At 55.0% G+C, this 14,203-nt stretch overlaps 1 protein-coding gene and 1 long non-coding RNA gene across 2 annotated transcripts in view; one reads left to right on the top strand and one right to left on the bottom strand.

The window, feature by feature from the left end:
• The window catches only part of LOC308620251, a 43,490-nt gene extending 40,868 nt beyond the window's left edge, over positions 1–2,622 (bottom strand). The window contains exon 1 of the long non-coding RNA XR_014016300.1: positions 2,281–2,622. This is a non-coding gene — a long non-coding RNA (uncharacterized lncRNA). The remainder of the gene's footprint in view (positions 1–2,280) is intronic.
• Positions 2,623–2,900: 278 nt separating this feature from the next.
• The window catches only part of WT1 (WT1 transcription factor), a 47,166-nt gene continuing 35,863 nt past the window's right edge, over positions 2,901–14,203 (top strand). Inside the window, 6 exon segments of the mRNA XM_081239628.1 lie at positions 2,901–3,423; positions 8,341–8,404; positions 8,406–8,430; positions 8,432–8,498; positions 9,106–9,228; positions 9,660–9,762. Coding sequence (XP_081095754.1) covers positions 2,979–3,423; positions 8,341–8,404; positions 8,406–8,430; positions 8,432–8,498; positions 9,106–9,228; positions 9,660–9,762 — 827 coding nt within the window. The 5' untranslated portion in view covers positions 2,901–2,978.

Here is a 14,203-nt window from a genome sequence, read left to right as displayed (position 1 = left end):
TGGGAGGATCCCACATGCCACGGAGCAACTAGGCCCGTGAGCCACAACTACTGAGCCTGCGCGTCTGGAGCCTGTGCTCCGCAACAAGAGAGGCCGCGACAGAGAGAGGCCCGCGCACCGCGACGAAGAGTGGCCCCTGCTTGCCACAACTAGAGAAAGCCCTCGCACAGAAACTCAGACCCAACACAGCAAAAATAAATAAATTAATTAATAAACTCCTACCCCCAACATCTAAAAAAAAAAAAAAGAGTTTTCAGGCAACAAATGGCGGGCGAGAGAGGAGTGCTAAACTTGCTAGCCCCCTCCTTTCCTCTCACCCCACGCCCAGGCAAAAAAAAAAACAAAACATTTTTTTTTTTTAAACTCAGAGAGTTAAGAGTCCTTGCCCTATCTGGGATTCAAAACCGCAAAAGCTCACAATCAAGCCACCTTCCTCCAAATACCCTCCCCCCAAAAAATTCCAAAGAAGGATAAAAAAAGAAACAATCTCGACCTTTTTCACTTAGAAGTGGAAATCCCGGGCTTTCATAAAGGGCTCGCCTTTCCTCGTAGCGCTTGAGTGAGTCCTAGTTAAGAAAAACGACTTCGAAGTAGAAATAAAAGTGAAGAGTGTGAGACAGTGGTCTGGGGCGTCCTAGGGACAACTTGGCCTGAGAAGTTTTTTCTCGCTGGGCCTTTCTCCACCCAAAATACGAAAAGCGCCTGTCCTCTGCCCAGCCCTGGAGCCCTGTACAGGTTTAGAGATGGGACATGCGGGCGAGGAGTAGGCGGCCCACAGGGAGTGTAGGTGAGAAGGAGCTGGCCTCGAGAGCCTTTTCACTTCTTTTTTTAAAAAGAAAAAGAAAGAAAAAGTTTCTGAGTGAAGACTTCGCAAAGTCAGGCACCAAAGTAGAGCAGAGAAGTGTCCACCACCGCGAAACCGGTCCGGCGATCAAACGGGGTAGCGCCTGTTCTTGACCTTTGCCCTCACGGTTTCCTGCGCCTCCAAGACAAGCGACCCCAAGAGGAGGGAACTGCACTTAGCGTGTAGGTCTTGAGCTGGCACACGCTTCGGGTCCGCAGCGAGAACTCCTGGCTACCGTTTACTGAGTAGAAATGAACTAAAACCAACGCGTAAGAAATTGTGAGTAAATCAAGGCTTTAAAAAATTGTGAGTAAATCCCGGCTTCTTTATAAAACTGCAACTACCTTGACTGTTGCTTCACGTGGGCTTGGCTGAAAAGCTTCAGGCCCCATCCCCGGCCAGCCTCGTGTCAGAGGCCAGGCGGCAACAGGCCGCTTCCCGCCCGGCGCTCCTGGCAGTCCCAGGCTGCGCCGTCGCCGCTGCCTCCTGGGCGTTTCCACGCGCCCCTGAAGCGCACTCCCATCCAGTTTCCCGGCTCTTACTAGCCTAGGGTTTGTTTGCCGATAGAAGCCGACTCTTTTGGAAGAACCAAAAGAAACAAAACCTCAAGCACCTGCTCTGGGGCGCGGGGCTCCCAAAGAATGATTAGGTGGAGGGAGGAATCTGATTTGGCGATGCCAGGCGCTGGGAGCTCTGAACAGTAAGAACCCTGCCTTGGACCTTGGGCCGCTGGAGGCTCTCTTCCGTCCGCGTACCTTGGCTTGCGCCTCCTGATCAGTCACTACGCATGCAGAATGGTACTCCCGACTGGAGTGAGCGGAGGCAGAGCTCAGCAGGAGCGGCTCCAAGAGCCAACCTCGCCCCAAGGACTTCGTATCTAAACCTTCCCCTCCCGCTAACCTCCAAACTCGGCGCCTGGATTCTCCGACCGGAATCTGGGCATTTCCCTAAGGGTTTTCTTCCCTCCCAAACTAGCCGCCGTTTTGTTTTCCCGGTTTCCCCGTAGAAGAGTTAGGTACTCCTCACTAGAAAGGGTGATGAAGTGCCGCTGACACCGATTTTAGGTAGGCGGCAACCGCCCTTCTCCGGGCGCAAACCTCACCATGTCGCCAACTACCAGACGGTGGATATACGCCCCGTTTATCACAAATGATGCAACCTCCAGGTGACCCACGTTCGCCTGAGTCTGGCCTCTGGAATCCACAAAAAGCCACCCCGCTCCCCAGTGACCCCAAGATTATGAACACCAGTCCAGCCTGACGGCTCTAGAAGCAAGAGCCGCCGCCTCTTTGAAGTCCGGTAAAGTTCTCTGCGTTATCCTTAAGTTCCCGCCCTCGTGGAGCCCCCTGCCCCTCCCTCCAACCCGCCCTCCCTGATTAACAACCCCTTCCCTACCCCCATCACACAGGGATGCAGAGGGGACATTCAGTGCTCACCTGGAGAGGCTCGCCAGTGCCCCAAGGCGCCCACACTCGCGAAGGCCGAGAAGGGGAGGTGGGGGGAGGATTGTGTCCCACAGGCCTGCGGAGAGCGCATGGCGGGTAGGAGAGGAGGGTGTCTCCGAGAGGGACGCTCCCTCGGGCCCGCCCCCCACTCCCACTGCGAGGACGCCCCCAAGGAGTCGCGCGCCCTGCCTAATCTGCTAGGGCTGCGGTGTGAATGGAGCCGCCGAGACTCCTGACTCCTCCTCCTCCCCCGCCGCCGGCCCCTCTTATTTGAGCTTTGGGAAGCTGGGGGTAGCCAGGCAGCTGGGGTAAGGAGTTCAAGGCAGCGCCCACACTCGGGGGCTCTCGCAACTCGACCGCCTATCCGCTCCCCCCTTCCCGCCCTCCCTCCCACTCATTCACCCACCCACCCACCCATAGCCGGGACTGCAGCCCAGGAGCCCGGGCCCCGCCGCCTCCTCGCCGCGATCCTGGACTTCCCCCTGCCGCAAGAGCCGGCATCCACGTGTGCCCCGGAGCCAGCGTCTAAGCACACGCTCCGCTCCGGGCCTGGGTGCCTTCAGCAGACCGAGCAGCCGGGGATTCGGGGCCCGGAAGGCATCTGGGCCAAGTTAGGCGCGGCGGAATCGAGCGCCGAGCGTCTGCAAAGCCGGTGGGGCCGCGGAGCGTCCGGGGCTGAGCCACAGCAAATGGGCTCCGACGTGCGGGACCTGAACGCGCTGCTGCCGGCGGTACCCTCGCTGGGTGGCGGCGGCGGTTGCGCCCTGCCCGTGAGCGGCGCGGCGCAGTGGGCGCCGGTGCTGGACTTTGCGCCCCCGGGCGCCTCGGCTTACGGTTCCTTGGGCGGTCCTGCGCCGCCGCCTGCTCCGCCGCCACCACCCCCGCCGCCGCCGCCTCACTCCTTCATCAAACAGGAGCCGAGCTGGGGTGGCGCGGAGCCGCACGAGGAGCAGTGCTTGAGCGCCTTCACCGTCCACTTCTCGGGCCAGTTCACCGGCACGGCTGGAGCCTGTCGCTACGGACCCTTCGGTCCTCCTCCGCCCAGCCAGGCGTCGTCCGGCCAGGCCAGGATGTTCCCCAACGCGCCCTACCTGCCCAGCTGCCTCGAGAGCCAGCCCGCTATTCGCAACCAGGGTAAGCAGACTGGGGAGCGCCCCCTACATGCGGGGCGGTGGCGACGGGGCTGTGGCTGCACGCGGGCACCCCCCTGTCCTACCCCTTACCTGACCACAGCTCTCACTCGGCTGCCTCCCCAAGGACTGTGAGGGTAGAGGAAGCAGCAGCTGGGGGAGAGGAGGGCAAGGAGAGGGAGTCCAGGGCATGGGCCCCTGACATCCTCCAGAGCGGGGAACTGGACTCTTCGCATGAGCCGGGAGGTCATCTGGGGCCCCTCGGACCTCGGGAGATTCTAAGACTATTCCCCGTGGGAGTGGGAAGCGGGAACTGGTGCAATGCCTGGCTCTGCCTCAGGAAGAGGTTTTGTCGCTCAAGGCACCACCAAACTGTCGCCAGGCATTGGACTTTTTAGACCCTGGATTCAGAGTGGGACCAGCGCAGGGTGAGCAGCCTTTGCTGCCTCTGCCACGCCAAAATGTCCAGGAGCCACTCTAGACCTAAGGGAGGCACAGTAAGCACCTTGGAGCACTAGAATGAGTAAATGAATGAGCTAGAGACAATAGTGGCTTTCCTGGACGCGTGTCCGTGTTGCCTGTGGCTCCAGCGCATGGTAGTGTATAAGTGGATCTCTCCTGGGTTCCAGCTCAGGTGGCGGCCACGCGGGCTCCGGGCTGGAAGAGAGCCCCGTTTATCTGATTCCAATCTCTGCGGGACCGGGTCCTACCACAGGCGGTGGAATAAGGCCCGAGCGTCGTCGGCCTTCCTTCCAGCCCACCTCTGGCACCTCCTCGTCATTGAACACGGGGCTTAGCTGAAGAAAGATTTTTGCAAGACTTGGAGGTTAGAACAAGGACAGGTTTATTTTCCCTTTTCAGTCATTGTACATCGAGGGACACAGCCGGTGGTTTTCTCATCCCGCGCCGGCGCCCTCTCACTTCTCTTTCTCAGGAACCAGCGCGGAACCAATCATGCCAAACCTTTGTATTTTGATTTCTAAGTTTATTCTAATTAGACTTCTGCGCTGTTGGGAACCTAAACCAATTCGGGTTGATTCGATATTTTAGGAAATGCTTTAAAAAAGGAGTGGATACTTTTCCTAGAGCAAAAAATTCCCTCGGACCTAGGGACTGGGATGTTTCTAGAATGCGTGGGCTAGGAGGAGCAGAGTATGTACTGTTTGCAGGAGGTGCTGCGGCTCCCGAGGCTCAGAAGAAGGGCCCTGTTCTTCCTGCCTTCACGCGCATGTTCTAAAACTGTATTTCTAGGCTGTTCGTATCTTAGCCCAGCCCGGAGCACCGAGCCCACCAGAAGCTCTGGCGAAACCGAAACCGCCCTCCTCTCTTCGTTCGGGGAACCTGGGATCCATGTTCTGTGGAAGAACCTCAAGCCCACCCATGGGGTCCCTCCACTCTAGGTCTTTCCTAAAGGAAATTAGTGTTTCGAACTCAAGGAGTATTGGAACAGCTCAGTGACTATTACAGATTCTTTTCCTCTGATCGTACCGCCTCTAATTAGCAGGCTGGTGATACCTCTGGCAAATCTCCAGGTCTCAGTTTCCCCATCTGTAAGAGGAGAGCCAAGATGGGCAACCTGGTGTTTGGCTCAGGTTTGAAGTTCTATGCCACAGAAGCAGAAGTCCGACCCTCCCCCCGCAGGGGTTCTAAACACAGAAGGCAGCAGCCACGTAAACTTGGTTGGACCAGAAACGGCAAGACTGGCAGGCAGGTGTGTGACATGAGTGAGTCTCTGTGTGGATGCTTGCTATTTGAAGACACCTGAGAAGCTCTTTTGATCTAAGTACCCTCTGTGCAAAATACTACCATTATCATTTATTTGAAACCATCTAGGTTCTGTCAGGGTTTTGGAACCTGGAATCTGCGGCTTTGGTTGGATCCCTGGGTCCATTCTTCTACAGGGTGGTCTGGTGCCCAGAATTTCATCAACTCAGCCTCAGGAGTGAGACTGTGGGCATCCTAGCCAGTGGGCAATATGCTTACAGGAAAAATCCCAATTCCTTTCTAGAGGATAGGCCCAGAATGTTAAAGAGAAAAGGGGCTTGGGAGCTGGAGACCGACTAGCAGGTAAAGGAGTCCCCCCCTCCCCATCCTGGGAAATAGCCCAGTAGAGAGGCGGCCCCAGATCCAGGCCACAGCCTGTAAGCCGGTTCCTGTCTTCTTCGGGCTTAGGCTCTCTCTTGTAATCAAAACATAAAGGGATCACACTTGACCAGTCCTTGGGACTCAGTCAGCAGCTAGGAGCTGGGGTCGGATGTCAGAAGCCACCTGTGCCTCAGCCCTGGCATTGGCAACCAGAGTGGGCCCTGGGTCCCTGAGATTTCAGATTTATTCTCTCGATTTCTGGGCTTCCTGCAGCTCTCCCAGCAATGTAGAGTCTTGGCAGGAGGCTTAACCAGGGGAAAGCAAGGGCATCAATTCCTTCCCCAAAGTGTGGGAAAGGCCATCAGTAGGCCGAGGCGGAGAGGAATCAAGCTTCGGGATCCCTGTCCCCAGGCAGGGCAACCTAGCAATGGCCCAGGGGTGGGGACAATGGCTGGCACTCTTGAACCTCCCCCCACCCCAAGGTATCACACCTCGTTTTTCCCCAATTGCTTAAATATTATAGCTGGTATTCTAATCTTGCTTCTAAATATTAATTCAGGAAACATTTATTGAGCACCTACTCTGTGCCAGGCACTGGGGATTGAATGTTAAGACAAAGTGCCTCAACCTTTGCAGGAAGCTCACAACCTGACACTGGAGGAGCCCCTTATTTTTGGATGAGGAAATCTAGGCTCTAAGAGATAATGTGTGCAGGAGATCTCTCTGTGGCAGAACTTGAGCTCAAACCCAGACCATTCTAGGTTATTTCTACCTCCTTTCCCAGGGATCTTGGCCCCGCTGTTGAGATGGATTTTCTCTTCCTTGATGGATGGGCACCCAACCCACTGTAGTCTGTGTGAGGGGTGGGGAATTTGCCGGGGCAGAAGAAGGGCGAGGACGTCGATAGCCCTAGACTAAGTGCGGGGTTTGGGAAGGGAAGACAAAGACTGCTTTGACAGTCTGCGCGATTCCCCCAGACCGGCTGGCGCGCAGCACCCTATACCTACAGGAGGCCTTGTTATCACCGGGCCACCCTAGTGTCACGTGGGGACACCAGCTCAGCCCTAGGGCTAAGGGCGCCCCCCTTGGGTCGCATTGGAGAGGGTATTTCGTTACGGGACAAATTACCCCGTATGCTGCCGCAGCGGCGGAGTCATGATTTTCAGCCTTGGGACCACCTTCCTGACTGAGCCTGCTGTCCACTTCATCCCTCAGCTCCCGCGGGGCCTGGCCCGGCCAGGCCGTTCCCGGGCTCCTCCGCTGCGGCGGGCGGGGGAGAGAGGCGCACAGCGTGTCTCGCCTCTCCCCGCGGTCAAGGTTGCACTCCCTTCCCCGGCCGAGACTAATCGTGGGAAAGGCGCTACCTTGGCCCCTCGAGCCTCTCCCTCTAAGGCCTGTACAAGGAGCCTTTGAACACGCTGCCCCTTTCTGCCGGCAGCTGTCTCTCCCCGGGCCTCCGCCCCCGCGCTCTCCGCGCCTGGCTCAGCGCTAGGCCCCGGGACAGCACGCTCTGATCAGTTCCGCATTCGATAAGTTTCTAATTTAAAGAGCCCTCCCTGCTCTCTGAGGGCCCTTTCACCGATGCCCATACCCTCTCCGGGGAGGGGGACTACGAGAGGGGGTTGGAGGCCAGCTTCTGCCCAGCGGTCCGGTGTCCGGTCTGGGACGGATCCTTGGGAGCCTCGCGGGGCGCGGAGGCGACGCGGCCTGCGCAGGAGCTGCAACCCGCAACCCGTGGCCCTAGCCGCGCACCGAAGGTTGCGGAGCTCGCCTCCGAGGACAGCACGGTGCCCGGGCCATTGCCTTCTCATCGGCTCAGAAATGGAAAAGGGTTCGTCTAGAGACAACTTCTTTATTGCTTCTGTTTCTCCTGTTTATTTAAAAAATGGTATTTGAAAATTCGGCCTTCCCTCTGCAAAGCTGGGTGCTTGGAGCCAAATTTCGTTTGTCAGCAGACTGGTAGGCCTTAAACACAGCCTGGCCTTCGCTCCCAAAATGAAGTGCCTGGAAGCCCAAGCGTGCTCACCCACTCCTGACAGCTAACAGGGCGGGGGTTATCTTTGCCCACTTAGCAGGCCAGAAATGGAGGCCTCTGGGGTCATGTAAATTATAAAAGCGGGTGGCTTCTTAAGTTGTCAACCTGTGGCGCCAATTGGTGCGTGAGACTTGGACTGCCCTGTACAATCCGGTAATGAAGACCTGTTCAAACCCTCCCTCCCACACTGACACACCACATTCCCCGAAGTGGACTGCAGAAGGTCGGTTTTTGTTTTTGTTTTTTTGGAGATGTGTATTTGAAAGATGTGGGTAATGGCCACCTTTCACTGTTCAATCTAAGTCTTCACTGCACACTTGTAGAGCCTTGACCATGTCTGGGGCAAGAGTGGGGGAATGGGGTTCATTTGACTTATCCCACTCCCAAGAATTGAGCGGGGTTTGGAGACTCAGCTCAGTGCCCAGAGGTGGGGCCGAGGGTGGGGGGACTGGGTCCGGCCCAGTGGCCCTGCAGGGAGACGATGTGAGCGTCTGGACCAATCTGATTCGTCACTTGGTCAGGACCTCAGGCCAGAGATTACCGAGCCTGCGCATAGGCAGGGACCCCAGCATTGGGTTCAGGGCTCAGAACTGATCTTTATCTTAGCTGGAGGATACTTTTCCCCCAGAGGCAGCTACAGCTTTGCAGAAGCTAGTGGGGTAAATGTTTAAAGTAATTTAGTGACAATAGTCACAGAAGGAGACTACGTTTTTCAACCAACATGTTTTTGGGGCTTTTTCCCCCTCACTTTCGGAGAGCTGGGGAAGAATACGGGCGGTATTGCCCTCGGTTTCTCGGCAGGGAAACTGAGGCAGAGGACCAGTGCATACCATGGAGGGAAAGGGAGGTACAGTCTCAGGCACATTGAAACAAACAGGCTTCCCGGACTGGTGCGCGCGGAAGCCCGCCCCGGCAGTGGTGGTCACATTCCGACCCGCTGGGCGCGAGGTGGGTCCGAGGTAGGAAGGAGGAGGGCGCGATGTCGAGGCCCGTGGGCCCAACTGGAAAGGCCCCTTCTTTTCCCCCCTCACCAGCTTTCCCGAGGGCCTTGGGTGTCAATGGTGTCGGGTCGCGCAGCCTCAGACAGATAACATTACTCTGTAATTACTCTCCCCATTTAAAGCCCATGCCGTTTAACTGGGCCCGAGTAATTAATGAAAGTTGGTGCGCGGGCCTCTGATTTACGGCTGCGAGTCAGCCGCCGGGTCAGGCGAGCAGATTCATTTCGGTCGCCCGCGCTGCCCTGTTTTGGGGGGAGAACAACATTCTCCGCCGAGCGGTTGGCGGCTTTCATACTTGCGAGGTGTTCGGTGCAGAAGCGGCGGACACCGTGCAAGACAAGGGCGTAAATAAATTGGGAAATGGTGGGGAGGCCTGGGTTTTACTCGGGAAAGGACGGGGAGCCTGTCGCGAGGTCACATTGGGCCCGGCTTCTCGCCGCAAGCCCTGGCGGCTGAGGCATCGGGATCCGAATGAGGGGCTGGGCGCTCCTCGCCCGGGTTCTGGTTCAGACACACGGTCCCTGACTCCCCGCCGACGCTGTTTCTCTCTCGGCTGCACCCGCAGGATACAGCACGGTCACCTTCGACGGGACGCCCAGCTACGGTCACACGCCCTCGCACCACGCGGCTCAGTTCCCCAATCACTCCTTCAAGCACGAGGACCCCATGGGCCAGCAGGGCTCGCTGGGTAAGCGGAGGGAATGATGTGGGGTCTTTCTCTCCTTCTTCTATGCTACCCCTCACTCCCCAGGAATTTCCAACCCACAGCAAATTGGGGAAGGGAGGAGAGGATAGCTAAAAGAAGTTTAGAAGTAATTAGCTTAATCTCACTCAAAAGAAAAGATTGTTTTCCCCCACCCCAAGTATGTTAACTCCGCTCAGCCGAGACCGCGACTGTCCAGAGGGTCTTTTCGGTGCTCTGTGCCGTGACTGCTAAGGGAATGTGAAGTGAGAGGCTTAGCTCGCTGTGACCTGTAGGCCGTCTCTCTGCACGCCCCGGCATCCAGGCCCCAGTGGCCCCAGCGCAGCCTGGGACGCTCTGCCCCAGCCCTTGCATGCGGCCTCGCACCCCCAGCCCTTGGTGTGCTGCTCTCAGCCCGCTCTCCTGGCTCTCTGCAGGTGAACAGCAGTACTCCGTGCCGCCCCCAGTCTACGGCTGCCACACGCCCACCGACAGCTGCACAGGCAGCCAGGCCCTGCTGCTGAGGACGCCCTACAGCAGGTAGGAAGGCGCTCGGCACCTCATCTGGGTCCTCGCGACCTCGGAGGGGGCGCTCGATCCAGCGGGCACGGGAACGTCCGACGCGGGGCAGCCCGGATGTGGCCGTGCAGGGTCCTGGAGGCAAAGTATGCCTTTAGCCCACTCGTCTCCATAAAGCAAATGAAAGCCTCTCTCCTGGCTCCTATTTGAAAGAAGTAGCTTTCCCCGTTTCCCGGTGTTCTTACTTTGTGTGTGTACGTTGGTGTTTGGTTTTGGCCGCGCCGCGCGGTATGCGCGATCTTAGCTCCGCGACTAGGGCTCGAACCCGCGCCCCGTGCAGTGGAAGCGCGGAGTCTTAATCACTGGACCGCCAGGGAAGTTCCCCCCCCCCCCACCACGGTGTTCTTATTTTGAATATAAATGAGGGTGATTACTGTTTGGAGATGAAGTAGAAGGAGCGGCGCTTTGAGGAGTATTTTTTAAAAGGGCTCTTTGCTGGGAGGATTTCAGCTTCCTCGGGATCAAAGATTAAACACGGGGTCCACTCCCACTCGGTTCTTCTCACTCCTCAAGCCCCTCCTCGCGCACTGGCCACACCCGCCAGCCTTCTCTGGGAAGAATTCGAGGGCGCGTACACTCGGGCCACAGCCTTCTCCCCACCCCTGTCCCCCAGAGTCTCGGGCTGCAGCACCACTCTGTGGGCGTCGTCTCCAGCGCCCAGCTACCCCGGACTGTGTGCGGGACTGTGGTCGGGCGGCAGCGGTACCCGCGGGGAGACCGCTCCAGCCCGCGCCCGCCCTTCTTCCTGTTCCCGTGAGGCCGAAGACCAGCTTCTTTTCCTTGCAGACTCTTTCCCAGCTCCTCGTGCCTTCTCTAGGTTCTTGCTCCACCCTCCACCTTCTCTCCCCCAAATTTACTCTTCAACTTTGGGTGAACTTGGCCGGCATCCCGCGTCACCGATAGGGTTGCCTAGTAACTATACCGGCCGGAGCTGGGCGGGAAGGTGGGGCGGAGGGAGGGAAGTGGCAGATCGCGGCCTTGGATGCCGGGGATTGGGCGCGCATTACCTCATATTCCATCCCTACCCCCCACCCGGTGCTGCGGGGATCCTGATACCGACTGCCCCAGGCTCATCTCCATCCTCCCTCCCCTCTGTTGGAAGACCCGGGGCTGACGTCAAGGGAAGGAGGTAGTGAGGTAATAAAGGAAGGAAAAGCGTCTGCCCTGGGAGGTTGGTGGAAGGAATGGCCGCGCCTGGGGGACCTGCAGTCCCACAGGTGGAGGAGGGGAAGGAATGTTCGCTCCTGAGCCCGCAGGCGGCTCATGCCAATGTTCCGACGTGTTTATGAAACCGAGCCTAGGACGGGTCTGATTCTTCCATCCTGGGGAGGGACAGGGTCGAGCCCGTCTACTTCTGTACGCCTACGGTACACAGATTTTGGAAACCTTTCCTTTTGATCGGGAAATCCGGCATATCTAATCTGATCTTGGATTCAAGATAACTTTTTTTCCTCCCTACTCCCCCCGCCTTTTTTTTTTTAATTTTAGAGAGGCGGGGGGGAAAGGCATGTATTTTGCCCAGACAGAGGTATTGAATGGTCACACCTTCTCACCCTCCTTTTCTCCCTGTCTAGTTAGAACCCAGTTCTGTTCTTTGACACCTCAGGCCCAGTGATCTGTCCCGAGCAGCCATCTTTGCACCTTCCCTTGGTGGGTCAACTCACTGGAATGGATACAGGATCTGAAATCTCTGTTGTGAAACCCCTTCTCCAAGCAAAACTGAGATGGTGGGGTCATTGCCATCCTTTTTCAGGAGCTGCTCCTGCCCATTGCCAGAGTAGCATTGCTCTTATTCTAGTCATTGGGGGTACAGATGGAATGGTTCCCAGTGGGATGACCTTGACCCAGTCATTCTCCCTTGGCTCCTGGTTGATGCCTCACCCCAAGCAGAGAGGAAGACCTTGGTGCTGGAATGGGTGCTATTTAGATGGGTCCGGATACCTGCTTGGAGGTTGGGGACTGGGAGGCTTTGGAGTCTGGTTCAGTAGTGACACAGTTACACACATTTCTTACTCTCCCCTCTTCAAGCCTAGATCCACCCTGTGGCTGCCTAAGAAGGGACTGAACAGCCTAGAAATGAGTAGGGGATAAAGTGATCACAACTTCTGTCTTAACAGCAGTTCTCCAAACTGAGTCCCTGTGGTGGATTTTGACTTAGGGCTGAATTAATGGTTGCTATGGAAGCAGGAAAAGTCACTTGGATTGCATTTTATGCATAAAAATTTCACATTTTCTAATCCATCTTCTCACTGGCCACTGTATAAAGCAATTTTGTCAGGTTCATCTTTCAGAGATATTTGCTTATCCCTTTCTTCTTTCTACATAATTGGAACTTCTTTGCTCATTTTTATGTGAATGTCATATAAATACCATTTTCTCTTGTTACAGAAAAATCTCTAAGTAATATCTCCTGAAAAAGAATTTGTGACCCCGTAGGAAAAGTTTGCTTCCTTGAAGTTTGTGCTGAGTCTTTGAAGCTCCATCCACTCTTAAATTGACAGCATTTCTAATCACTTTCGAAGATCAGGTACTTCCCCAGCAGTAATGATGGATGGAATTTGTAGGGATGTTTTAAAATTGGATGCATCAACATTACTACCATTACGGTTATGTCATTTCCTTCTTTCCTACTCCTGAAAATGTTTGAAGGATATTTAAATGCTTTGGTGAACACAGTGTTTGAAAAAGCATAGGAAGTACAACTAAACTGTAATCACTTAATGGCTAAACTTTTAGATTTTAGATATTCAGTGGTTCTTCTGATCCCTGGCTCTCTTCCCTTTTCTGTCCAAAACTGGGACCTCCTGTGAAAGGCTTGCTTGTATTTTGTTTGACTTGTTGCACTTGACCCCCTAAGGCAGCCTGCCCAGCTTCTTTGCCCTGCCCTTCCAAAGCTTCTGTCTCCCCATTCTTGGATTTAGTCTCCCTTCCCACATGACCTAAAGGTAATGGTACATACACTGACATTAAATAAGCACTGCACAGTGTGAATTTTCTTTGAGGAAACTCTCAAAATTCTCTCCCTATTCTGAGAGAACTGTAAAGTGATTCTCTCCTCTCTTTCAGGTTACAGATCGGAGGAGTTACAGCTATACACAGATGTGATCAATAGTGAATAGAAAATGACACCCCAATCAACTTACAGAAAGTGTTAGGAGATAGTTTTCTCCATACTCTCTCCCCACCGTATTGAGAGTGGGTAGAATTTTGTCTAAAGGTCACTAAGGATTCTGGAACAGATTTCAGCCCCTCTGGAGCCCAGCAATCATAGCCCTTATTACGTAATCACTCGGCTTTACTGCATATTGTGTGCTGCTGGGCACTGCGCTGCGTGCTTCACTCAGTTTACTCATTTAGTTCTTCTGATTACCTACGAGGTTGGTACGGTAATCCGCACTCTACTGAAGAGGAGATAGGTTCAAAGACTCCAAGTAACTTGCTCAAGTTACACAGCGAGTGAGAATCAGAACCAGGATTTGATTCTTAGTCTCTCTGCCTTCAAAGCTCATGTGTGCTCTGAATCGCTGAGGGACTCCAAGCCACTCAGTGTCCTCCACCTGTAATATTCCCCTTATACAGTCTGTGCCAGCACCTTTGCTAACAAATAACAAGAACAAATGCTTATATAAACTTACTACTTCCAGAAACCATTCTGAGCACTTCACAAGTATTGACTTATTTACATTTAATCTGAAACTCTTTGAGGTAGGCAAGAGGTTATCACCCCCATTTTACAGAGGAGGAAACTGAAGCCCTTGGAGGTGAATTTGCCCAGTGTGACACAGTAAGGGACAGAGCAAGTGTGAGGCTCCAGAATCCATCTTCCCACCCTCTGCACCCTGCTGCCTCTCCTGATGCTTGTGCCATTTCTTTCCAAACGTGGCATCTGCCTTAGGTCTTGCTAGGGGAAGGTCTTTATTCCTCACATTTGTGAAAGAAATCCCGTTATCCATAGTTTTATCCATAGTTTTCAGTTGAAATCGCTCAGTGGATCAGAGGCAGTATTTTCATTGGTGAGTATTGAAGGAGCCAACTTGAACTTTCTCCTGAAGTCTTAACTCACAAAGCAGCTGTCTTTCAAGCTCCAGACTCCTCCAGCTTTCCCTTTACCACTCACTGGGCGTGAACTACTGAAGTTCAGTCCAGGCTCCTAAAGAAACAGGTAGAAGTGGCAGAGACCTTTCTCCCTTCCATCCAGACCCAGGGGGAGTGACAGCTTCCAGGGCCACCCTGGTCTGTGCTTGCTCAGAGGCAAGGTCCCAGGGAAGGAGGGACCCCATGCTACCCTGAGGGGAAAAAGTAGTGAAGTCCAACCACACTAAGCAGTTTTCCCCTGATTTTGACCTAGAACAGGCAGCTAGCTGGGCCTTCCCTGCTCACTTCCCTTGAATCCTCTTCCACA

Source organism: Mesoplodon bidens (genome assembly GCF_964165515.1).
Source record: "Mesoplodon bidens genome assembly, chromosome: 7".
NCBI lineage: Eukaryota > Metazoa > Chordata > Mammalia > Artiodactyla > Ziphiidae > Mesoplodon > Mesoplodon bidens.
Note: the sequence above shows the minus strand (reverse complement) of the source record. Positions and strands in the feature narration are given on the sequence as shown.